At 42.3% G+C, this 24499-nt stretch overlaps 1 protein-coding gene across 5 annotated transcripts in view; it reads left to right on the forward strand.

Annotated features, from left to right (window-relative positions):
* Nucleotides 1-24499, forward strand: part of CEP162 (centrosomal protein 162) — an 84283-nt gene that overhangs the window by 46164 nt on the left and 13620 nt on the right. For all 5 annotated transcript variants that reach the window (XM_083177114.1, XM_083177113.1, XM_083177115.1 and 2 more), the window contains 5 exons: nucleotides 1781-1892; nucleotides 3639-3765; nucleotides 14400-14563; nucleotides 15220-15324; nucleotides 22720-22941. In XM_083177114.1, the coding sequence (XP_083033240.1) occupies nucleotides 1781-1892; nucleotides 3639-3765; nucleotides 14400-14563; nucleotides 15220-15324; nucleotides 22720-22941 (730 nt within the window). The remainder of the gene's footprint in view (nucleotides 1-1780; nucleotides 1893-3638; nucleotides 3766-14399; nucleotides 14564-15219; nucleotides 15325-22719; nucleotides 22942-24499) is intronic.

Below are 24499 nucleotides of genomic sequence, written 5' to 3' on the forward strand. Positions count from 1 at the left end.
GGGGCAGGGACTGATGTGAATGTTCAACTATACCCTGTAAAGCGCTGCGGAATCTGTGTGCGCTATATAAGAAACTGCTAATAAATAATAAATAAATTGGGACACCCCTCTCTAATATCTCCATGTTATACCAAGTAGATAGACTTCATTCCGTTTTGGATATGGTCTTCTATCCAGTCAGCAATTTGTTTTTTAATGCTATTATAAATGTGCAAAACCAAAACTACCATATATTGTATATGACACAATGGAACACACAGTAATACATAAACAAGCATTAAGTATTATGTGCTCCAGAATTAAACGCAGACCTTTGATTACAAAATTAACTTAATTCTGGCAAATAGCTATTCATACAGAGGATCTGCAGGCTGCCAAAGAGGGCCATTAACAAGAAGAATAATTCCATACTTAAATATAGAGGAAAATACAGAGTAGTTGGTATTCACAGATAATTATTGTAATTATCCTGCCGGTGTCATGAACAAACCACAGAGAGGTCAGTAATAGAGTTGTGGATATGTAGATGTTCACATAGCATTTTCTGTAAATGTTCATATCTAATAGTAATCTGCTAAGGTCTTCAACTTGTATACACAGTGGGAGCCAGGGAACCTGAGAGCACACCCCAACAGCTCCCACTGTTAGGGAGAGGTGTCAGACCCTAGCCTAGGTGGAAAGCCAGCTAGGGACAGGATTTATGTGGATACTTACTCTCCCCCTGACCTGAAAGGAGCATACACACGGAACGATGTGCATATACACGGGGATGCACTTTTTGTACTTAGGTTTCATCACATTGCATTGCATTGCATGCACAACGCATGCACAGGCAATGCAATGCAATGTGATCCGTGCTAGTACAGCACGGAAAGCACGCCCTCATAGCAGCGTGTATGGGCTGCTTTAGACCTGATCGCTGATCTGCAAATTTGCAGAGAGCTGCGAGGAGAAAGCCGCCGCTGCCCAAAATACAAGACACCCCTTGATAAATTGCGAGGGAATTGCGAATGGAACGTTATTCACTATCCTGTCGCGAATCATGAAAGATGTAATGATTTTTCTGGTCTGTGCAACTATATGAGTATGTCTGACTTTTCCATAACTCTGCGACTAAGACAGTGGAAGTGGTCATCGCAGACCCTCCACCACACCCAGAAAAGGTTTCCACCCAGTAAAGCCAGCTTCCTGTCAATCAAACTGCAAATACATAGCAGTCCAAAATTGCACATGCGGCTGATGCGCACATGCAGTTGTTCGATAGTCTTCTGAATTGTAAAGTCGCTGATTAACCATTAACTCCGAATCAGGCCCAATATTCCAACTGACTTTTTGTACAGTTTTCTTCCAGTTAGAATGGATATTAATGTTTACGGCTCTATGAGCACAGCCTCTTGTTTTCTTTGGTAGCTTAAGTAGGGGTCTTCACCCCCATGTGTTAAGTAGAGTACCTACAAAGGGGGGGGTGTGTGTGTGTGTGTGTGTGTGTGTGTGTGTGTGTGGTTTTAGGTAGACAGGTTACATTTACATTTATATAAATAAAGTTGGAAGTTGGCAAGTTTACTTTTTACTATGTTGCAAATAATTGAGAGAGTACAAATCTATTAAATGAAAAGGAGTGTACTTTGTGTTGTCCGTTTCTGATTCCTTCATATGCAGGTCTTTACAAAATCAGCATTAAAAAATATATATTGCGTAAACATTTTCTTACAATATTTTATTCATGTGCAGTAAACTGTATATCATGTATGTAATCTACGTTATGTAATTTTTATTTTAGAGAGAAGTTGAAGACTAATAGTAACATGCTACATATTAACCATGCATCTCAAGGATCTGAATCCAATACTCAGAGTTTTACAGAGCTGATTGCTGAGCTACGTGCTCTTCAGGTAACGGAGATTATCCTTTTAGTAGGTTTCTGTAATGGCTCTGCAGCAATCATATCCTATATCACAGTTGAAATCATACTTAATTTACATTATTACTCCTGAACTGTTTTTCAGTTGTGGTCTCATTTTATGTGTGGTTTGATTATTTGCTTTTAGCATTATGTTTATAGCTATTCATTAACTTCTACTTACTCTCATTAAATCGCCTTTTTTTTTTTTTTTTTATAAGTTACCTCTTTCTTTATTGTTTTAGGTCTTTCTTGAAGTAATGTATAATTGTAATAACTGTAAATACCTTAATTTATTGCTGGTTTTGTGTGGATGGCACAGAGTAATTGGATTATGCGGTTTATACGGTCTCCTGGATCTTCTACGCCAGTACTGCTAAACGGCAATTATCTAGACACAACCTACAAAACTCGGCCAATGTTATGGGAGCCAAGTTTGTAGCTCTCACACAAAACCGGTCTATAAAGTCAGACAGACCTATTTAGACCAGGTTTGTTTGGGCAAGTTATCCACAAGAATAAGCAATGTTTAAATAAACTTACAAGTATAAAATTAGAGCACATTTGTATTAAACATTTTCAAAATGATTTCTAACCTTTAAAAAGCTAAATGTACTGGGCAGTATTCAATAAGGCCAATTCGCCATGTTTCACGGCAAATTTGTGCTATTTGTGTGCATTGGAAGGTGATTTTTTTGTCAGAAAGTGAATCACCCTATTCAATGTGCACTTTTCGCTGTCTGCGATAGTCTCCGCAATTCGCTGTGGTTTTTCAATGTGATTCGCCGTGAAGATGGCAAATTGCTTTCTAAGTGATTTTCGCCGTGTGTCACTGTGTAGCAATCGCCATCTTTTCATGGGGAAGTGGAATGTGAACTTTTAAAATAAAGTTTTTAGTTTTTTTTTTAATTTGGTGTCAAAAATTTGGAATTTTATTATGTGAAGGGGCGTGCTATTTTTATTCATGTGCTTACAGCACATGAATATATAGTTAATTAAAAAAAATATTTTTTACACATAACAGCCAGCAGGGGGCCAAGAGCCACTCATTACATATTCATATATTCACTTCTCCAGATCATTACATATGCATGATCTGGAGCAGTGTTAGCGGCTCCTACCCGGTCCCCTGCTAGCTCTCCCGGGGGGTGCAGCTTGTTTTGCCTGGGTCCCGAGGAGCCCACCTCCCCCCCACATACATTCTGGGGCAGGCAGGGAGACTTCCATCTCCCTGCCTGCCACCGGCTCCTGCCGAAGGGGTTCGGATTCGTCGTCAGGGGCAGCGAGCCCCTGCGGCATTGAATACGGGGACAGGGAGGGCTGGCAGTGAAGGCTCCAGCCCTCTGCAACACGGCAACAGTGCAGCGAATCCTAAACGGGATTCGCTGCACATGCTGAATTTGCTCATTGAATACTGCCCACTGTGTGTTAAAATAGCTCCATATACTATACATTTAAATTTTTCATTTTGTTCCCTTAGATGCTAACTAGATACATAAGCAGCTTTTGCTGATTAAAATAATATAAAGCATGCCTATTTTTACCTGCATAAAAAATGTTCTGATAGTATTTCCTAGTCACAATGTAGCATTGTTATGCATACGGTCGCAATTAGAGATGAGACGCGTATCCTTGTATGCAAGTGTATCTGCATAACAAATAATTCTGCAACATTTCCTATAGTTGGTTGTTTGTTTGTTTGTTATGTTTTCCTACCTTCTTCCTTTTTTTTACAAAGAAACGAGAGACTGCTTTACTTGAGGATATAGCTAGATACAAGAACGAAAAACAGGCCCTGGAAGTAGATCTCGTACAAATGCGGAAAGAGCGTGATCTTCAAAAAGCCCAAGTCTCCAACACTGCAGGTATAGCAAAATATATGCAAAGCTAAATATTGTGTGATATATTCATACACAAAACCAGATAATTATTGTGAATGTTCCCCATTATGTGTGAAACACTGATCTGTAGCATGTTCTGGCCATCGAAAACTGCTCCTTTGCTATTTCTGTCTGCAGCTCTAACTCACCCCCATCACTGGATGAGCTCCCTTGCTTTATTAGACACTCCCCGACTTTGCAGAAAAATACAAAAGGAATAGTCTCACTTTGCGCTGATAGTACTGTCCCAACAAAATAGGTATGAGTCCACGTGATTTCCAGTAGTTCTCTCCAAAGATTTTTCAATGTGGAAAAAACAGAAGGATAATGCAACAATATTAGGATATATTGCAATAAATGGCAGTCTCTCTCCAATAGTGTGAAGGGGACTATGAGGAAACAGTGCTCCCACAACAGCTCCCAAACGGTCCTGGGGAAATACAGGGTCACCTCACTCGTGTAAAGATAAGCGAATGCTTACATGTATGCTTACATGTAATAATGCAGGTGACTCATATAAAGGTTTCTTTCAACAGATGCGGAGTCTCACCATTTCATTCCAATAAAAACGGTATTTATTCAATATAAAACGGTGTAGGATCACAATTCATACAGCCAATGTACCATACTAGTTGGAACCCGGGTATATATATGATGCAAATGATACTGAACGAAAAGTACTCCAAATCACCGAACAGGATTAAAAGACACTTAATATATTCAACGCGTTTCGGCACACTGCGGTGCCTTTATCAAGAAGCGTGTCTATAAAAAATATATAAACAACATATTCTAAATACCAATAACGGCCATAGAATAAAAAAACAATATGCAAAGGTATAATTATCTGTAACCATAACATAATGTGGGCTTACCAGCAGCGAGTTCTCTAGTCAGCATAAGTGTGGGGGACTGTTTACACAGCTCCCTCCACAGGGAATCCAGCAGAGCACTGCTCTCCGTATGTCAGGGCTTAAAAGCCGGCAGACCGGAAGTTCAGGGACGCATCACTTCCGCCATATGTGGCTAGTGTGTGCGTGTGATTGTATTCCCCTATCTGGCGCGCTGGACGTTAGTGCGGCGGCGGCCATCTTTATTGTGGGTAATGGTGCCCTTATTCCATAAACGGAAAAACGGACATCTACTAATACACAAACAAAAAGCTATTATGACGTGTATGATGTTCCGGAGTGTCCCCGTTCCGTTAGGAACGATCTTTTACTCCTTATCATAATCAAAGAAGGATTAGTATCCCAGTATGATATTCTCATATCGGTGGCCATTTTTGTTAAGGGATAATTTGCCCTTCTTCATTGTATCAGACTAGAATGCCAGTTTTTAACATGTAATAGATGTTACAAACCCAAACATCCAGGTACCCACTGGTTATATACCATAATTATAATATAAGGCACATATAATAACATAAAAATGACATAAAAATATTAGAAGAATTACATAACAAAACAAGTACATAAATGATGAACTGAAAAAAATTTACATAAATGATGAACTGAAATTTTTTTTACAAAAACCATTTCAACTCAAAATCCACGTTTAAACCTGTGGGTGCAAGGGTGTTTAGATCAAAAATATATCTCATTTCTGTTTGAGCTAAACGTATATCCCTATTCCTAGTTCTCCAATTGTCACGAACCCAGGATATGGCACAGAACATTTTAATTCCCTCAATTTTACATTGATGTTTTTCTTTGAAATGCATAGAGAAAGAGTGACTCACATTACCATTAAGAATGTTGCGTACATGTTCTGCCCACCTTACTTTGACTTGACGTTTGGTCTTGCCAATATAAACGAGATTACAGGTGCATATTATGGAATAGATTATGTAACTGGTATGGCAAGTAATGAAATCCTTGATTTCCACCCAAATACCATTAATCTCTACTTTAGTGAATTTGGTAAGTGAAGTTTTACATGATTTGCACATCCTGCAATCGCCGCAACGGTAAAAGCCTTTGTTTCTGGGTAGGAATCTTTTGCCGTCCATATGTAAGGCACTTGTAACTAACCGATCTTTTATAGTTGGTGCTCTTTTGTAAATAAATATTTGTTTTGTTGGTAATGTTTTTTTGAGAATCTCATCTCTCAGGAGAATATTCCAGTACTTCCTGAAAACTCCTTCTACTTGTTTATGCCTTTTATGATACCTTGTATTAAAGGCTATGGTATAGTTCTCCTTCTTTCTTTCTGAGTCAGGAGCTTTATTTGCTAAAAGGAGATTTCTATCAACATCACCAATCTGATCGGCCACACTCTCCAAATATTTTATATCGTACCCTTTGACGGCAAATTTATTTACCATTTTTTTGGCTTGTTCTGTATATTTCCTCTTTGAAGAACAATTTCGTCTTAGACGAGTAAACTGTCCTTTGGGGACATTGTTAAGCCAGGTGTTCAGGTGATTACTGGTCTTGGGAATATACGTGTTGCAATCTGTCGGCTTATTGAAAGTTTAGCTCAGGGAGAAGGGGAGGGGGATGAAGGCCAAGGGCACAGGACTAATTTGTTAAGGGGTTAGAAGGTTTTCTCCAATCAACGTATAAGTTTATAGTATATAATATTGTTGAGGAGGTGCTCCCAGGGAGTAGGGTAAGTCAATTGAAAAGGGTTGATACTCAAGAGAGAGTATCAAAAAAAGAAACTCCCGGGTGGGGCACAACCTTCTAAAGTCTGTGTAACAGTCTAAAATGTCAACTTTATTTATTACTAAAATTGATCCTTTAATTGAATCAAATCACAAACATGAGACAAGAACATACAAATAACATGAATAATAATATACAATTTGAGAAGATGAGTGAAAATATATTGTAGAAGTCTGAGAAGAGAACTATGTTGCCTCTATCTTTAGTCTCACAAAAATATCAATAAGTTTGTGTGAGAGATTCCTCTCAGACTAGGCACGTCTTCACTTGACCAAACAATTGGTTAACACATCAAAGCATCAAGATAAATATCATATTAGGAATAGAGGGCTCACTATCAAACAGCACACGTTAATCTAGTGAATATAATTACACTTAAAGTTAACTGCAGAGTCGTAATAAATGTAAAGATAAGAGTAGAAATGAAGTACCTGGGCTGTATATACTCGCGGGGTGGCTGCTGTCTGTGCTTTCGGTGGCAGTCTGGTATTTGCACAGTTGAGCGGACTCAGCGAGTATCACAGGTACGGAAGTAGAGCAAAAAAGGGGGGTTTCTGCTGTCTCCAGAGGCGACCAACCTGGCCCTGTTATACAGAGACAGCGCAGAGTCAGGTAATGGGTCCTCCAGGGATGAGAGAACCCTGATGGAAGGGGGTCAGTAAAGAGAGCACCTTCACTATGTGTCCCTGGCATACGCTACTATCCAGTGTGTGTGTCCATAGACACAGTGAACACTGGTTGAGCGGTATGCCTGGGTGGTGAATTGCAGAAAAAAATATAGATTGTACTGTGGTTTTCACTCGTGGATTCCTATTGTACCATGCAAAGGTGGTAAATAAAAGAAAGATTTTTTCAAAAGAATGCAAGTCTATGTTATCACAGATGTAATGCCCTATATTGTCTAGATCCCAGTGCAGATCTGAGCTAATAGAATCTGGGGTCACCCAGGTTTTGATGGACCTTTTAGCTGGGTGGCCTATTTACAGTAAATACTGATCTGTGATCCTTGATAGGGAGTAACACTAAAATGTCAATTATGAGAAATACTCCAATTATCTCCTATACAGTGATTCATGATTTTTACTATAGTTCCACAAAAAGACCAAGGTGCAAGAAGAAAAATCCTTACGTAATGCAAAACACACAGTTTAAAGGATAAATGTATGGATCAGTAAATAGCCTGCTACTGTGTCAAACGTATAATGTAGCACTCAATCTTTGTATGTTACAGAGTCACAAATTTAGATATATATGTAACATCCACTGTGATCAATTGACGTGCAACATAATATCCATATAATCTTTTTTGCAATAGGTAACAAGCCACAGAGTTAGAGTATATATCACAGCGGAGTATAAATATTAATTAATAACCCCATTGCTAGAATGGTAGAGGATATGTTTAAATATAAACAAAAAATATACTGCCCTGAGGGCTATTAGACTCACGGACACCCGGTCCCGGGTGTATCGCTGGCCACTCTGGACATCAGGTAACAAAATCCCCTCGTGTGTATACTCCAAAGAGGTACTGCAATCAATTAGCCTTAAATATGTAGATTTATCATAGTAAATGGATCCAAAGAAAAATAGTCTGTATATGCGGATAAATATTAAGGATAACAGTCTCTGCGTTTAATTTGAACAAATCCCCAGCATATATTGAAATTTTTCATGTATGGCTGTGAGTTCAGCTGTTTAGTCCTATACGGCAGCCGAGTTTAAGCAGGGGAGACAGACGGTGGTTAAATGTCCCAGATAGGGATTAGTTCCGTCGGCGGCAGAGGAATGAATTTGACGCTATGTGTCTCCGGCGGCTGCGCTGTCAATCAGTCAGAGCCTTAGTGGAGAAGCGGCGGTGAGGGGATGTCCCGTCCAGGTGTTGGTGCCGTCGGCGGCAGGAGGCTTATTGAAAGTGCAAGTTTCTATATTACCATCAATAATCTCTATTTGTAGATCCAAAAAATGGACTGTACTTTGGCTAATGTCAAAACTTAGTACAATATTTGCCTCATTATTATTGAGATATGTACAAAACTTTTTAAGATCTTCCTCACTCCCCCGCCAAATAAATAAAATGTCGTCGATATACCGCCACCAATGCACCAGGTCCGCACTCCAGCCATGCCCCGTCCATACATGGGACTCCTCCCATCTTGACATGAACAGATTAGCATAGCTGGGCGCGAACCTGGTGCCCATGGCGGTACCGACTAGCTGTTTGTAAAAAGAGCCATCAAAATTAAAATAATTATTTTCTAAAATGAAGGAAATTCCCTCTACAATAAAACCTCTCATATTGGCATCCATATTACTGGTGAGCAGGGTTTTTTTGATAGCCTCTATACCCAAATGGTGTAAAATAATAGTATAAAGGGATGAAACATCCGCTGTCACCAAAAAGAAATTGTCACCCCATTGTACTTCTGTAAGACGATTTAAGATATCTTTCGTATCTCGTAGGTGTGATTTTTCTACCGTTACAAAAGGTTGCAGTTGATGATCAATATATGCTGAAAGATTTGCCGTGATGGAATTAGTGGCCGCCACAATCGGCCTCCCTGGTGGCTTTTTAGCATTTTTGTGAATCTTCGGTAGAAGATATAGAACTGGAGCTGAAAAATTCTCATTAATCAAAAATTCTTTTACATTTTGCGACCATCGAATGACGGTGGTGGTTCCCCCTAGCCTGCACATGGTTGTTTAAGTTAAACATCCATTCTCAGCCAGTGCAGGTGAACCATTCGTTTGGTGTACTCGCAAGGCTGCGAATTAACCAGAATAACCCTTTATATGTATAACACTGCCTTTATAAATAAAATCATCTTTGGTGAAGTTCCCGTGCCTCCCCAGATTCTTTGCTGCTGAAGGGCCAGACTTGGGGGTACATTGATTGGTTGCTATGGGCAACATCCCCTCTTTTCATTTTTAGAACCTTTAGTAAAAATTAGAGCAGGGTAGATTATACTGTAAAAAAATAAAAAGGTATAAAATTATTTATAGTGTAGTGGTATAAAATAATTACTGTATGAGCGTAACCACCGATGCTGTCCTGGTATGATTGTTTTAAACATACAGCCATGTTGTTGAAACTATGGCTCTCCTAAATGTGCTCATTACATAACACCCAATAGTATAACAATCACTCCTAAATATTTACGGTTGTCCACATGGGACAGGATTCAAATGCCAGTCTCAGGTGGGTGGGGTCTCTCTCCACATACCTGAGGTGTCTGCCCAGCCTATATATGGAAGAATGGATGCCACTTTTCAAGGGCCTACAATCAGTTCAAAAATACAATTGGACAACAACATGGCTGCGGTCTAACATGATCATCAGGGAAAGCAGGATCTACTATACTGGGATGTAGTGCCTCTTTCTGAGGTAGTCGCCCTCCCAGCTGGAACACTCCCTCTTCAACAGGTGGTCTTCCAGCAACTGGTAGAGAAGTATGTGGGCCAGGCATCAACATGATGGTTCCTGGCTGAATTAACCCTTTTGGTGTAAAGGTGTAGGTCAGGGCCGTCTTAACAGCAGTGTGGGCCCCTGGGCAAAGCAATGCACTGGGGCCCTTACCCATTCTCCCCTCCAAGGGGTGAGGGGTGCTATCAACAGCAGCTTTGATGTCTCACTGGTGGCAGTGGGTGCTCTATCTTCCACTCAACATGTAGGACCAGGAGCAGTAACTTCTGCTAATTACTCCTTTACTGCACAGGTGGTGGGAGGGTGAACACTAACGTGTTGAAGTGGGCACTGAGCTGCATGAAGGGTCCCTTGTAAATGAGTTCGAGGGAGGTAGGGGGTGTTTTATACGCAGGGGAGGGTTGGATAATGGAGTGGGCTTAATATTCGTCATTTTCCGGTGGAAGGGCAGCTTGTTTGACTGCAGATATCGCCATTATCTGGAAATAGATTTCTTAGCCTTCAATAGTATAGAAACCTAGAGTCCCAACTTTCAGGAGGTGCTGGGAACTTGGGGATCAGGGATTAGGAGCCAGAGCAATCCATTGACAAAAATATAAAACTGTACACTAGACGTTTGGAGCTGGAGCCGGGACCGGCTGCTGGAAGGCTGATATCTCTGGGCATGATATAGACAAGCCACTAGTGTCCACAGAAAGGGGAGAGTCCCAGCTTTTGGAATATACTCTCAGAAAAACTATGGGGCCCATTTATCAACTAATATTTGCGGATAAATCCCTGAAAACACCTGTTTTCGGGGGTTAGCCGCAAATATTAAGTTTCACCTAAATGTATCATAGGGGGACTGCAGCAGGAATCTCCGATCCCTGCTGCGATCCTCCCTGCAGCGCCGCCGGCCGCATACCCCATAGGTTTCTATGGGGGATGCAAAGTTGCCCGATGTATCAACATCGGGCAGCCCGGCTTCGCACCCCATGGCTATCGCCATTCTGATATGGCGATAGCCCATTGTAGCCTATGGCTACACATCGCACTGCCCGGGCAATGCGGTAAGAGGGGTCGTGGGGGTCAGCACAAAACCGCGCATGCGCTGACCTTCCGGCTTAGCACTTCGCAGGGACGGGCTCCTTTCGGAGCCCTGTCCCTGCAGTGCCAGGGATGACACATCCCAGTGATCTGATCGCATTTTACAATGCGATCCTGGGCGGTAATATTCCACCCAGATCGCATTGTAAATGCGATCATTGATAAATGTGCCCCTAAGTCAGAGAGAACCTGAGAAATATGACTGGGAATTGAAATGAATAGGTCTGATGTGGACTGCTGCTTTGAAGTTGGATATCTCCAGTTCCAGTTCACCTGGGGCCCCTGGGCAAGTGCCCATAAAGCCCATACGAAAAGACGGCCCTGGTGTAGGTGTAGAAGGTGAAGAACCCTTGGGGTGTTGCTATTAGACCTCATGGTGGAATATGCTTTCATTTGTATTTTCCCTCCAGCCATGCTACTGATGTTCTTTTTAAAAAAAATGTAATTAGAAAGGAAGTCCCTGTCATTCTGGTAGTCCCTGATTGACCAATGAAATACTTACAGTATATTCAGAAATTCACAACATGGCAGAAGATCTTCCATGACACCTCCCACAGAGACCACACCCTTTATTTTGTGGCCCCTTTCAACAAGGTGCTGTCAAAATCCCGACAGGATCAAAATCCCGACAGATTTAAAATCCCGACAAGGTCAAAATACCGTCATATAGAATGTACGGGTGAAACGGTCAACATGACTTTCCGTCGACAGGTCGTGAGGTCGACATGGGTTTTTTAACCCAGCACAGTTTTTTGACCCAACATGTGCCGACAGGCGATATTTCATGCCCTACCATCCACTAGGGTGTGGTGGGAGAATAAAATAGTGTGCTGAGTGCAGCGAGGCACCGTGCCGAAGCATTGCGAGCGAAGTGAGGGGCTCCGGTTCACTTCCAACTGTGTCCATGTTTACATTCGGGTCAAAAAACAGTGGAAAAAACCCATGTTGACCTCGCGGCCTGACGACGGAAAGTCATGTTGACTGTTTCACCTGTACATTCTATAGGTAGGTATTTTGACCCATTCGAGATTTTGACTCTGTTGGGATTTCATACCGAATCCTTTTCGAACATCATGGGTGACATTCTATGTGATGAGATGTGTGTTTTTTGGCGAAATTTTCGCAAAAAATGGCCGAAATCCCGTTTTCGCATATTTAATGAGATGCGAAAAACTGCAAAAATCACAGATTTTTCCGCGAAATCGCACTTTTACCAAGTGCAATTTTAAACTCACGCCAGAACTCGCATCCAGATGTTTTCCCATTGAAAAGTATACAAATCGCATATTTAATGAGATGCTATTTTGGGAAATGTGTCTTAAATTCGCCAAAAAATCAGACCAGGTTCTGATATGCGAGTTGGCCAGAACCCTGCACAGATCATTGAGATCTGTGCATGGTTCTGTGGTAAAAAATGTGTTGTTTTTTTGGGGGAAAAAAATGGCATGGGTTCCCCCCCTCCTGAGCATAACCAGCCCCTGGCTCATTGAGGGAGGGAGTCAGCGCGACTGAAGCTGTTAGCTCCATCGGAGAAAGCCGGTTGTCCCCGCTGTCAGTGCGGGGGTAGCCGGCTCTGCAGAAGGGAGACCAGCGCTGGATCGGTGAGTATGTGGGTGTAAAAGTGAGGTGTGTGGATGTGTATGTAATAAAGTTTTACTTCTCTGTGTGTGTGTGTGTGTTTTCTTTTAACATTCTTTTTACAGGTGGACTATAAGTCCCAGCGGGCCCATTAATGCCCCGCATGCTGGGACTTGTGGTTCTCCAAGTCCCAGCCTGCGGGGGAGGTCTGCTGGTACTTGTAGTTCTCCTGTATAAAGCAATGTTAGGATTGAAAGATTTAACCCCATCAGGCCGGCGTTCACTGGCTAGGGACGCCGGTGACAGCCCCGGGCTTCATCCCTGGATGGGTGAAGCCTGGGGGGGGGACCCCTTTATTTGGGGGAGGGTCCCCACTCCTCCAGGTACCCCGTCCAAGGCTGACCAGCCACGGTGCTCATGGTATGGCCGGGGGACCTTATGTAAGAAGTGTCCCCTGGCTGTGGCATGACACTGCGGGCTGTTGGAGCCCGGTACTGGTTTCAAAATACGGGGGACCCCCAGATTTTTTGTCCCCCGTATTTTTGGAACCAGGACCGGCTCAATGAGCCCGGGGCTGGTTATGCTCAGGAGGGGGGACCCCACGCAATTTTTTTTTTTTCTTTATACAAACACAAAATCGCACATAACCTCAAATGCGCAAATTTTCATGCCTAAAAATCGCACATTTTCATGCCGAAAATTTGCCCATTATCGCACTACATCGCACTTTTCTTGCTGGAACACGCACCTCATTAAATATGCGAATCCACGGCAAAAATGCGATTTAAAAAAAGTGCGATAATGGGCGAAAAACTGACGTGCGAAAAACTCTTATCCCATAGAATGTCACCCCATCTGCGTTCCAGTGTCCACAAGAATGAAAATGGCATTTCTGTAAATCCATTCAATCCTTTTCTCTGAGCACTGATGTGCTCTTTTTAGACTTATTCTTCTGTACTTTTCTGTAATCTGTCCTAGTTTGTAATTGTATGGGGAGTCTTTCCTCTCCCTTATACTCCTTTTGCATGTGTTAGTAAAGTAAACTGCATTTTAGACAAACCCACCCAAAACAGAATCCAAAAGATATGTGAGACTTCTAAAAGGTTTTTATTGCGCCAGATCAGTTGTTTTGACATTTGCAAACATTTTCTCTGCTTCTCCTTTTTATTACACACTTCTTTATTGAGGTTTACCAGCTACATTAAATAATTACACTGCCTTCCCCAAGTATATGTTGGTAGAAAGGACATACTATATGGTTTTGTCTTTTGTGTCTTCCCCACTTTTTCACATTGCCTCCCCATCTCTCACTTCTCTTTATTCTTCTGTACTCTTGATTCTTGTATTTAATTGATTTATTTCTGATTGATACTGATATTGTTACTATCGCATGATCTAGTATTATGTTTTCTATTTGTCTCATTATATCTTATGAATACCTCTTTCCTATTTGATGTTCTTAGATGCTTACCATTATTAGATTATCTCTTGAGAGGCTCACTTCCTAAATAATGACGATCCATAATGTTTACGTACCTGATTACCATTTATTACTGTATTTTTATATCCCGATTTCTCAATGTCATGCTTTATTCTCATAATTGCTTTGATACTTGGATTGTTTGCGAGATGTCATTCAATGCTGTACAATTCTCTTTTTGTACTTAAAATAAAATGTCTTTTTACAAAAAAACTAAATTTAGAGGCAGCTAAGCTGAGTATGTGCTGCTGCTATAACCAACTGTTCCAAGTGTTCTATAACCAACTGCTTTAACATGCCCCATGGAATGGAATACAACAAGTATTCAGGATCAATTCAAAACTCCATTTTTTTATCACACTTTCTTGTTCATGATTTCTAGATGAAAAATCTTATGAAATTAAAATTTTGGAAGACAGTCATAAGCAAGAAGTCAGCAGGCTCAATAAAAAGCTTCAGTGGTTTGCAGAAAACCAAGAGATATTGGATAGAGATGCTGGACGACTTAGAGATGCTTATGAACAAATTGAGAGCCTGAAGGTTCAGGTATGTAATATTAATAAGGAATATGTGTAAATCATTGAATGAGTTCCTTTTTGCTTTCTTTTTCTCTACTTTTCCTCCCTTCTCCCCTGTTATGTCAACTTTTCTCCAATGTATTTACTCCTGTTCCTTCCATCTCCCTATTAATCCCATCTCTCCTGTTTTCACGCTATTCTACAATTGTCCCATGTTTTCCCTGCTCCTTACAGGGAAGAGCTTCAACAGGGAGTATACGGTACAGCAAAAGGGAGGAAATGGTGTAGCTGTTTAACTGTGGTGAGACGAGGATGTAGTGTCCAAGCAGCCAGTGAGGGCTGTTCTCAAGTGATAGACCAGACCTTCCCAACCTCGGTCCTCATGGCACACCAACAGTGCAGGGTTTCAGTGATAACCAGGTTCCAGCATAAATGGTTAAATAAAAACAACTGATGTACTAATTAAGCCACCTCTGTTCAAGCCTAAGTAGCACTAAAACCTGGACTGTTAGTGTGCCTTCAGGACTGAGGTTGGGAATGCCTGTGCTAGACACATGCCCAGCACCAATTTGTAATCGATTAGATATATAGGTAAAATTTGAAGTATACAAACTGTATTATTGAAGTTCCGATCAACTTGCTTGTAAAAGATCATAACTTTTTTTTTTTTTTTTGCTTGCAAAGGTTGAAAAGCTTAGATATGATGCAGGAAATCAGTCCGTGCAACAGCAGAAACGTCTTAAGGACAGAGCAGCTGATGCAAAACGAATACAAGATCTTGAACGGCAGGTAATATTATGTTCTTGGATTTCGGGTTTTTCAGATTTTTGGTAAAATTGATTTATTGTTTTGTGGCGTACAAAAAAACAAGATAATGGGGGGAGCTTTACAGTCGTACAGTTCCTTATGATTGCAATGCAATACCTGAGTGAGGTAATCAAGGCTGTGTAGTGCACAGAAACTGTAGAGCAGTTAAAGGTTGTATTTTTTATGTAGGTTTGTTTTGTTTTTTACCCCTGATCTGTTCATGTTGTTTGACTGTAATGCAGAAGCATTTTGTTAATTACCATTTTTCAGGTACATTTTTGAGGTATAAAGGTGTTCAACAAAGAATGCACGGCAAAGCATCGTGCTGGTATAAGGGGTGAGGGCTCTTGGGTAGGGCATGGCCTTGTGGCTTAACCTGTTTCATCACTTCCTGAGATGCAGGCTGTCCATGGAGACCAGTAGAAGTACAGTGACCAGAATCAGGTTCTACCCTTTATGTAACAGTGCAGCAGCTGGCTTTTGTCATCGAGCAGGAGTTTGCACTTTGGTACCACCCCTCAGAAGATGACATCTGGTTGCAGCCCGCAACCCCTTTCATTGCCACTGTTTCTATTTATTTATTTATTTATTAACAGTTTCATATATAACGCACAAATATTCTGCAGTGCTTTACAGAGAATATTTGAACATTCACATCCTGCCCCAGTGGAGCTTACAATCAATATTCCCTACCACATGTAAATGCACACCCAGACATTCTAGGGTTAATTTTGTTGGTAGCCAATTAACCTACCTGTATATTTTTGGATTGTGGGAAGAAACCAGAGTACCCAGAGTAAACCCACGCAAGTACAGGGAGAATATACAAACTCCGCATAGTTAGAGTTATGGTGGGAATCAAACCCATGACCTCCGCACTGTGAGGCAGTAATGCTAACCATTACACCATCCGTGCTGTAATGGTAACATTTGAAGAAAGTTATTCTTTTAGTTCAGTGGTTCCCAACCTTTTTTCTCTCCCGTACCCCTTGATTAGGCTTTTCATTGATAAGTACCCCCTCCTCTCATTTTGAAATATGGACAGTACTTAGCGGTATCCGGATCCTTATGTATGTCCTTATATTAAGGAGGAGCGGAGGAGTAGTATACAGCAAGGAATCATGCCCTGCTGTGTCTAGACACTGGTTGTGTATTATCTCCAGGATTCCCGCTAACACCGGAAGGATTAATGCCGCTGCTTCCTCCACCTTTGTCAGTGCTGGGCAGATGACTGCTGATGTCTGAGGGCAGCATGGGAAGCTCCCAGTGGATTGCTGGTCAGGCATATGACACAACATGGTTTGTCTCCATGGCAATGGGACTTCTTCAGCCATCAAAAGACCTTGTCATCGTCCGCCATTACCAATATTATTTTCAAGTACCCCCAACTGGTCTGCAGAGTACCCCCAGGGGTACTAGTACCCCAGGTTGGGAACCACTGTTTTAGTTGATTGATCCTATAGGATGGAAAGCTGAAGCTAATGAACAGTCTGAGTATTTTTAATCTCTCCAGTATGATTGTTGAATTTCTCTTGGAAGACTGCAATTCTTAAGGGTCAACTATTGACTACTGTAGAGGCTGGGTTCAGCGATGTGTCTCTAAGCAGGCTAGTTACTAGTGAAGCGTCTCGGAATCCCTTCAGGATCACACTTTGGGCGGTATTCAATGAGAATACCTGCGAGGTGCAGCGAATCCTTTTTAGGATTCGCTGCACATTCGCCACGTTCCGGAGCCGGCGGGCTCCGGTATTCAACGTGTCAGGGGCTCGCTGCCCCTGACTGGCGAATATGAGCTCCTGCGGTGATTGCCGCAGGGAGCCTGAGGACGGTGCCAGGCAGAGAGATGGTAGTCTCTCTGCCTGCCCCAGAACTTTGTGGGGGGTAGGTGGGCTCCCCGGGTGCCAGGCAGCACAGGCTGCCCCCCGGGGGTGCCAGCAGGGGAGCATATATTCACTATACCCGATCGTAACGATCGGGTGCAGTGAATATATGAATATGTAATGAGCGGCTCGGCTCCCGCGCCCCCTGCTGGCTGCTGTGTAAAAAAAATATATATATATATTTTTTTAAATTAAATATATATTCATGTGCTTACAGCACATGAATAAAAATAGCATGCCCCTCCTCAGAATAAAATTCCTGATTTTTTTACACCAAATGTAAAAAACAAAACACTTTATTTTAAAAGTTCACATTCCACTTCACCATAAAAAGATAGCGATTGCTACTCGGTGAATCATGGTGAAAAAAACCTTGAAATGTATTCGCCATGTGGTCATTGAATAGGGTGATTGGCGAATTTCTGACTAAAACGGTGAAACAGCACAAATTCGCCATAAAAACATGGCGAATCAGGCTCATTGAATACCGCCCTTTGCCTTAATGTTTTTTTTTTAAATGTAAGTAAATAAATGTGTTCATTGGGTGTGTATAGTTTAGTTTTGTAGTTGCTGAAAGGACACTAGTGACCTGATTGTAACTCTCCAATGGTGTAGCGTCTGAATCCGCTAATGAAAACTATTGAATTGACCTTCTGATAGTGTCATGATGTAATTCAAATTTGGACCAGAGACAAATGCCCTAATTAAGTGCAAGGGGAAATGTCAGATTTTATTGTAAAGACACAACCAGACAAATATATCTCCATCTGTAATGGTGGCATCACCATAAATGGAGTAGCAGGACCACCTCTTCCCAGCTGTCCATAGCAATAGCCATCAGGGAACTAGGCAAACTTGAAATCCAGCAGAAGGAGGTTTCAATATAATGCAGCAGATGGTCACACTGATGTAGGTGTTGATTTGGTCACAAACAATGTCTAGGTAGGAAGTAAATCGACATGCACGAGGTCAACAGTGACAAATGGTTGACACGGAAAAGGTCAAGTGAGTTTGTCTAAATTTATTTTGGTGTCCATGTCGACACCTCAATTAGTGTAGAGCTTTCGCCGTGCATCCGGCCAGACACTTAACTTTAATGGTTGGGGTTAAAGCATGAAAAACTAAAGTGTAAAATAATCTTGAAATCCAGCAGAACTCAAGCATTGCCATTTCAACCTCTTGCTTGTGTCAACATTTTGAGAACGTGGACCTAGTGAATGTTGACCTAATGATTGTCAATCTAACATCTGGATCCCACACTGAAGTAACAGCACCATTGGTGTGAACACAGATTTTGATCACAGATTATGAAAGAGGGTACGAGTCCATGCAATCAGGTGACACACATTTAGGGGAAGTTTTAGCAACATTTCTAAAGGGTTGATACAGTATGTTGCCTGTAGTAGCCAATCAGCTTCTACCTTTGTATAAAATGTACCTAATAAATGCTACCTCAAGAAAGAGAAAACAGTCATGTTGACCTTTTGAACTTGACCTATTGTTTATACAATGTCTTGGACCCCTTTTCTCGATCAAAGAAAATTATTTACAGAAGTGTCAGGTTTTGTTTAAATCTTATTTACGCATTAGTTTTAACTGTCTAGGTGTGTAGCACATGGTGCTATTCGAGTGCTATGCAATCTTCGCTAACTCTGTACTAATTACATACAATCTGCAATATATTTGTACTATATAGTCATTGCTGCCGTGTCTATCTGGGTTTCGATTTGTGCTGTCACAGGAGTGTGCATTGGGATCTACATGCGATTTTGACTATAAAGTCAAAATCTAACGTGTGTACACAGCAGAACTTTATACATTTGATACCGAAATTAAATGTTGAAACAATAATATGATCAAATGCAAATGAGAAATTGTGTAATTGCTTTTTTCAAAGACACCTATGCTCCAATTCTAAAAGAGTGTGTGCCATATTCCCTTTCTTTCCTGCCGGTTGCTACCACACAGCGCTTGAACAATGTTCTGAACTGGTAAATGGTGAGTGGACTCTCATCTGCATGATCTAGGAATGATCTACCCTCTCCAGTTCTGAGTGTCAAGAACTCTTTTACCCACTTAACTGGACATGTTGCTGGGTTGCTTCCCTCCTTCAGCGTCATCCATTTTCCTTTACCTTGCTGGTCTGTCTTGGACCTGTGTATCTTGCAGACCACTACTGTTTCACTAACCAATACGTTGCTCGCTAACATGCCTGATGCCTTGCACCCCTTTGATGCAGCCACCAGCTCGCTCACTCACTCACTCTAAATGCCCCATGAAAGGCCATTGCAAAAGCCACCCTAAGCAGTGCTGTTTGGTGTTCCCCGTTGCAAACTTCCCTCGCTTACCCTCTCTTGCTGCCGCTTCTCTATGTTTCTACCACGCTTCCCAAGCTGCCCTGTAGCTTCTCCATGTCGCCGGCGCTAATGAGTCCCTCACCATCTTGTTCACCCCGTCTTCACAATCTGTCATAAGTGAGGAGGACAGGTTAAACCTTGCAGCTGAGCCTGCGGTGCCGCATCCCTAAAGGCTTTGCATTTTCCACTGGAGAGTGCATCTGCTATTGTGTTGTCTACCCCTGGCACGTGCTTGGTGTAGAAGTTAATGTTGTGTTGCAGACACCCCATTACCAGGTGCCTGATCAGGTTAATCGCTGGCGGGGAGGAGGCACTTTGCTTGTTGACCGCCTGCACCACCCCGTTAACCTAACTAAGTGATGCGTGCATCTTACAGTATTAGCCTGGCCGACCATTACAAAGTCATCCAAGTAGTGCTTGTTTGGCACAGGCGGTGCCGGCCAGATCTGTACTACATTGAATTTCTGTAAAAAGGTTTCCCAACTTCATGCAATTCTAATACCTTTGTTCAATATACCATGTTTTTGATGTATTTGAAGCAACTTTGAGTGCTATGGCAGAAAAGCACTATATAAATAAAATTATTATTATTAAGTGGTGTGCAGGTGTGATCCCACTGAAGAAGAAAAAAGTTAAGAGTGGAAAAACACGAGGAAGAGACTTTGGGCCTCTTTCAGGTTTTTAAGCAAAGCAAAAAAGGGTAGGTACTATGTTGCCATGCAAAGGAGCAAATACATTTAGATTTTTTTTCTGTATAGCATAAATATTTGCTGCTTTCGCATGTAACCCACAAATGTTAAACTAATTTATTTTTACACAGAAATTTATATTTTTAAACATACCCCACTCAAATCTAAATCTCTGTGCATGGTACATCTGCCCCAAATGCAGTGCAAAATGGTTTTGCACAATGGCTTGCTCTTTCTGCTTTGTTTGCAAACCAGAGTCTGGCCCTTTGTATAGACTGAAGAATAGAGGCAATTCACCAACAGTATGTGTATTGACCGCAGCGTGTTGTCGGATTTATGGCAATTTTCCCTTGCATTCTATCATTGTGAGCAGTAAAATCTGGCAATATTGGGATACTATGTTTTTCTATGATGTTAGCATCCATAGCATTTTCATAGAGCTGTCATCTATTCGTCTCTGCAAACTCCCAGTTCGTTATTTCCTACAGCTACTACATTACATGACCACAATATACACCTCTTGAAGAGCTTAGCACTTAATCATGGGGCGAGACACTTTGCACCAAATCGACCTCCTAGATGTACTTTACAGTGGCGGAACTCCCGGAGGCAATGGAGTCATCTGCCGCCGGGCGCAAGCCTTAATGGGGGCACTGGCTCCATTGCCCCCCGATGTTTCACTCACTTAAAGTACCCTGATAGTAAGCAGCGGCGCTGCATGACCCCCGTCCCCCCGTCAGCTGGTTTGCTGCAGCAGCAGTACTCACTGAGTCGGGTGGGAGACTCGCAGCAAGTGCGGCACAGGTCAGGTGACACACAGCATATGAGCTCCCGGCAGCCCAGCCCCGCGCAGCGAGCTTCAGCCAGCTGTCAGTCTAGCCTCAAGTCACCGGCTGCCGTTGAGGGACCCCAGATAGAAGCCTCCCCACTGCGCCTTCCAGACATCGGATTTGCGGTGCAGCCTACCCCCGGCCCCCTCTGCCCAGAAGTACATCTGCCACCACCCGCGGGGAAGGCAGAGGCCGCTCTACGCTCCTGCTGCAGCCCAATTTGAAGCCTACACTGCCAGCAACATCAGGAGAAGCCTGTGAAGCAGCAGCTCAGCGACCCTGAGGGTATGGAGCTAAAAGGAGAAGGTACCTTTCACCCCCAAATCCTTCACCATCACCTCACACCCAGACGGCCCCTGCGTTGTGTGTACCGTCCAGAAGGGATCAGCACCACAGTCGCCCACCTCCCACTCTAGCCCTGAGTGCCTGCATCCAGGCTGTAGCAGAACCAGGCTTGTGCCCACCAAGCTATCTTTTCCTACCTGACACCCTCCTATATCTCCCTCCTATACCCTCCTATACCTCCTTCTCTCTATCCCTGACAACCTCTTGACACTCTCTCGCTCTCCCCTCTCTGGGCAGTATTCAATGAGAAAAGTTCTCCGTGTTTTGTGGAGAACTTGTGCTTTGTTCGCCTTGGACGGAGCATTTTGCTCTCCAAAAGCGAGCAACCCTATTCAATGTGAAATGTTCTCCGTCTTTCTAAGTGACTTTCTCCGTGTCTCTCCGTGTAGCAATTCTCCATCTTTTGATGGAGAGCTGGAATGTGAACTTTTAAACTAAAAGGTTTTTTTAAGAAATTTTGGTGTCAAAAAATCAGGTTTTTTTTTCTGTGAAGGGGCATGTTATTTTTATTCATGTGCTTATAGCACATGAATATATATTTAATTTTTAAAAAAATATTTTTTTTAATTTTTTTTTTTTTACACAGTGCAGCCAGCAGGGGGCCGGAGCGCTCGAGCCGCTCATTAGATATTCATATATTCACTGCACCCGAACGTAACTATGCACAAACGGGTGCAGTGAATACTGGGTCCCCCGCTGGCTATAGGGGGGTGCAGCCTGGGTCCTGGAGAGCCCCCCTCCCCTCCACAGTCCTCTGGAGCAGCCAGGGAGACTTTAATCTCTCTGGCTGCTTCCGGCTCCCTGAAAGCTCCCTGCTCCCTGCAGGGGTTAAGACTCTCCGCGAGTGGCGGAGAGCATCAGCCACATTGAATAGAGGGAGCAGGAGTGGCAGAGAGCCCTCCGGAACACGGAGAGTGCATGGAGAGCGAAATAAAACGCTCTCCATGCACGGAGAACTTTTTCATTGAATACTGCCCTCTATCTTTATTTGACACTCTCTATCCCTGACACTATCTCGCTCTCCCCTCTCATTTCCTCACTTTAGCTATCTATCAATGGGGGGCACCAACTTTTTTTTTTGCCTCCGGGCGACATGGACAAACTTACGCCACTGGTACTTTATACAGTTGTTCTGTATACTAGAATTTGATTTCCTTCATCTTGTATTACAAATGCATTGCATGATTAAGATTACAATTTACATTTGATAATGCATTGTTTTTATATTTGCTTATTCTGTTACATACTGTAATGCAAAGTATTATTGTGTAAACAGGTTAAAGAAATGGAAGCAATTATTAAGAGAAGGCATCCCAACTCTATTCCTGCACTTATATTTGCCGCTACAGCAGTTGCGGAAGCTGATAATTCAGCCAAAAGCAATACAGTGGCCTTCTTGGAAAAGAGAATTCAAAAATTAGAAACCGATCTGGAAAGCAAAGATGAAGACGCTAAGAAAACTCTGCGTAGCATGGAACAGCAATTTCAGAAAATCAAGGTGACCCATAATATTTCTGAAAACACCTGTAATGGTACTGAACACAGTTCATATTAAGATGCCTATCCCCATCCCTACCCCCAAGGGGGGATTAGCTCAAATGCTGTTTTATTCACAGGTTGATTAGGATGACATGTAAGGAAGATCTCTATACTCTTTCATGTAGTCATTACGTAGTATTAAGCTATTGCTAACTAATGATTTCCTTGACTTCATTATGGGGGAGCTCAATACCTTGTCCACTATCACATTTCATCATTGAATCTAGTGAAGTGGTTCTCAACCTTGGTCCTCACGACCCCCACACAGTGCATGTTTTCCAGGTCACCAGCAGTTGCCCTCTATCACCAACTATCACATTTTAAAAATGCACAGGTGACCTGGAAAACCTGAACTGTGTGGGGGTCCTGAGGACCGGGATTGAGAACCACTGATCTACTGCATTTATAATTTCTATACACTCAATACTATCAACATATGTTTCTTGTTTTTTATATCTTTCTCCCCGGTGAAATACATTTTTATAAATCACATCAGATCAAATTTGCAGCAGTCATCTCCCTTCCTATTGGTATCATCTGCTTTGAACGGTTCCACAGTTCCTGCCTGCCGATATTATAGATTTAAGAACTTTTAGATAGATGTATTATACACGCAGGTATCGTGGGGGTATATTGCTTTTTGTTTCACATTTTTACAGAGGCGAATCAGGAAGTGAACATACATTATATATCTTGAAAACTCCCCTATCTGGAAATCCCTGTTACAGCGCACAATTGATCAGCCTAGTGCTGAATGGTGGTCTATCTTCCTCTGACCTGCTCCTTTGGGCTTGCGCAAGATCTCGCTATAATGGCGAGTTTTACTGTGCCGCTCAGAGTCTGCAGCCACGGACAGTGTATAGGCAATGACAGCTGCCGCTGTCAAAACCGCTAGCTGCAGTTGTTGGAACGGTCCGTGTTCTTGACCATTCATACACCTCATGTAATCTGTCTGTCTCCCCTTGACCGTTCATAAACATATTCTCACCTACATCTAGCCTCCCTGCATGTTAAACAGCCCTTCTAGTCAAGTCATGGCATGGCTCTGTAGCACTGAGCATCTTTGCCTTCAACTTTTTTCATTACAGTGCATCTTATTAACAAGCAGTTTCTGCTTGTGAATACGTCTGTTAGTTACAGTGGGGCAAAAAGTGCATGGAGCTGCAGGTTGCGGTAGATTGTTAGTGATCTTGTATTCCATTTTCTAATAATTGCGCCAACAGTTGATCTCTTGTCACCAAGCTGCTTGCATATTGTCGACTAGCTCATCCAAGCCTTGTTTTTTTGCGGTGAAGAGGTTGCAGTCTTACTGTTTGAGGGTGTTGACAGGTGTCTTTTATACAGATAACCTGTTCAAACAGGTGCCATTAATACAGGTAACGAGTGGAGGATAGAAGAGCTTCTTAAAGAAGAAGTAACAGGTCTATGAGAGCCAGAAATCTTGCTGGCTGGTAGGGGTCCAAATATTTATTTCCGCAAGAATATACAAATTGTTTTTAAAATGATACAATGTGACT

Source organism: Crinia signifera, chromosome 3, assembly GCF_055691185.1.
Source record: "Crinia signifera chromosome 3, ASM5569118v1, whole genome shotgun sequence".
Taxonomy (NCBI): domain Eukaryota; kingdom Metazoa; phylum Chordata; class Amphibia; order Anura; family Myobatrachidae; genus Crinia; species Crinia signifera.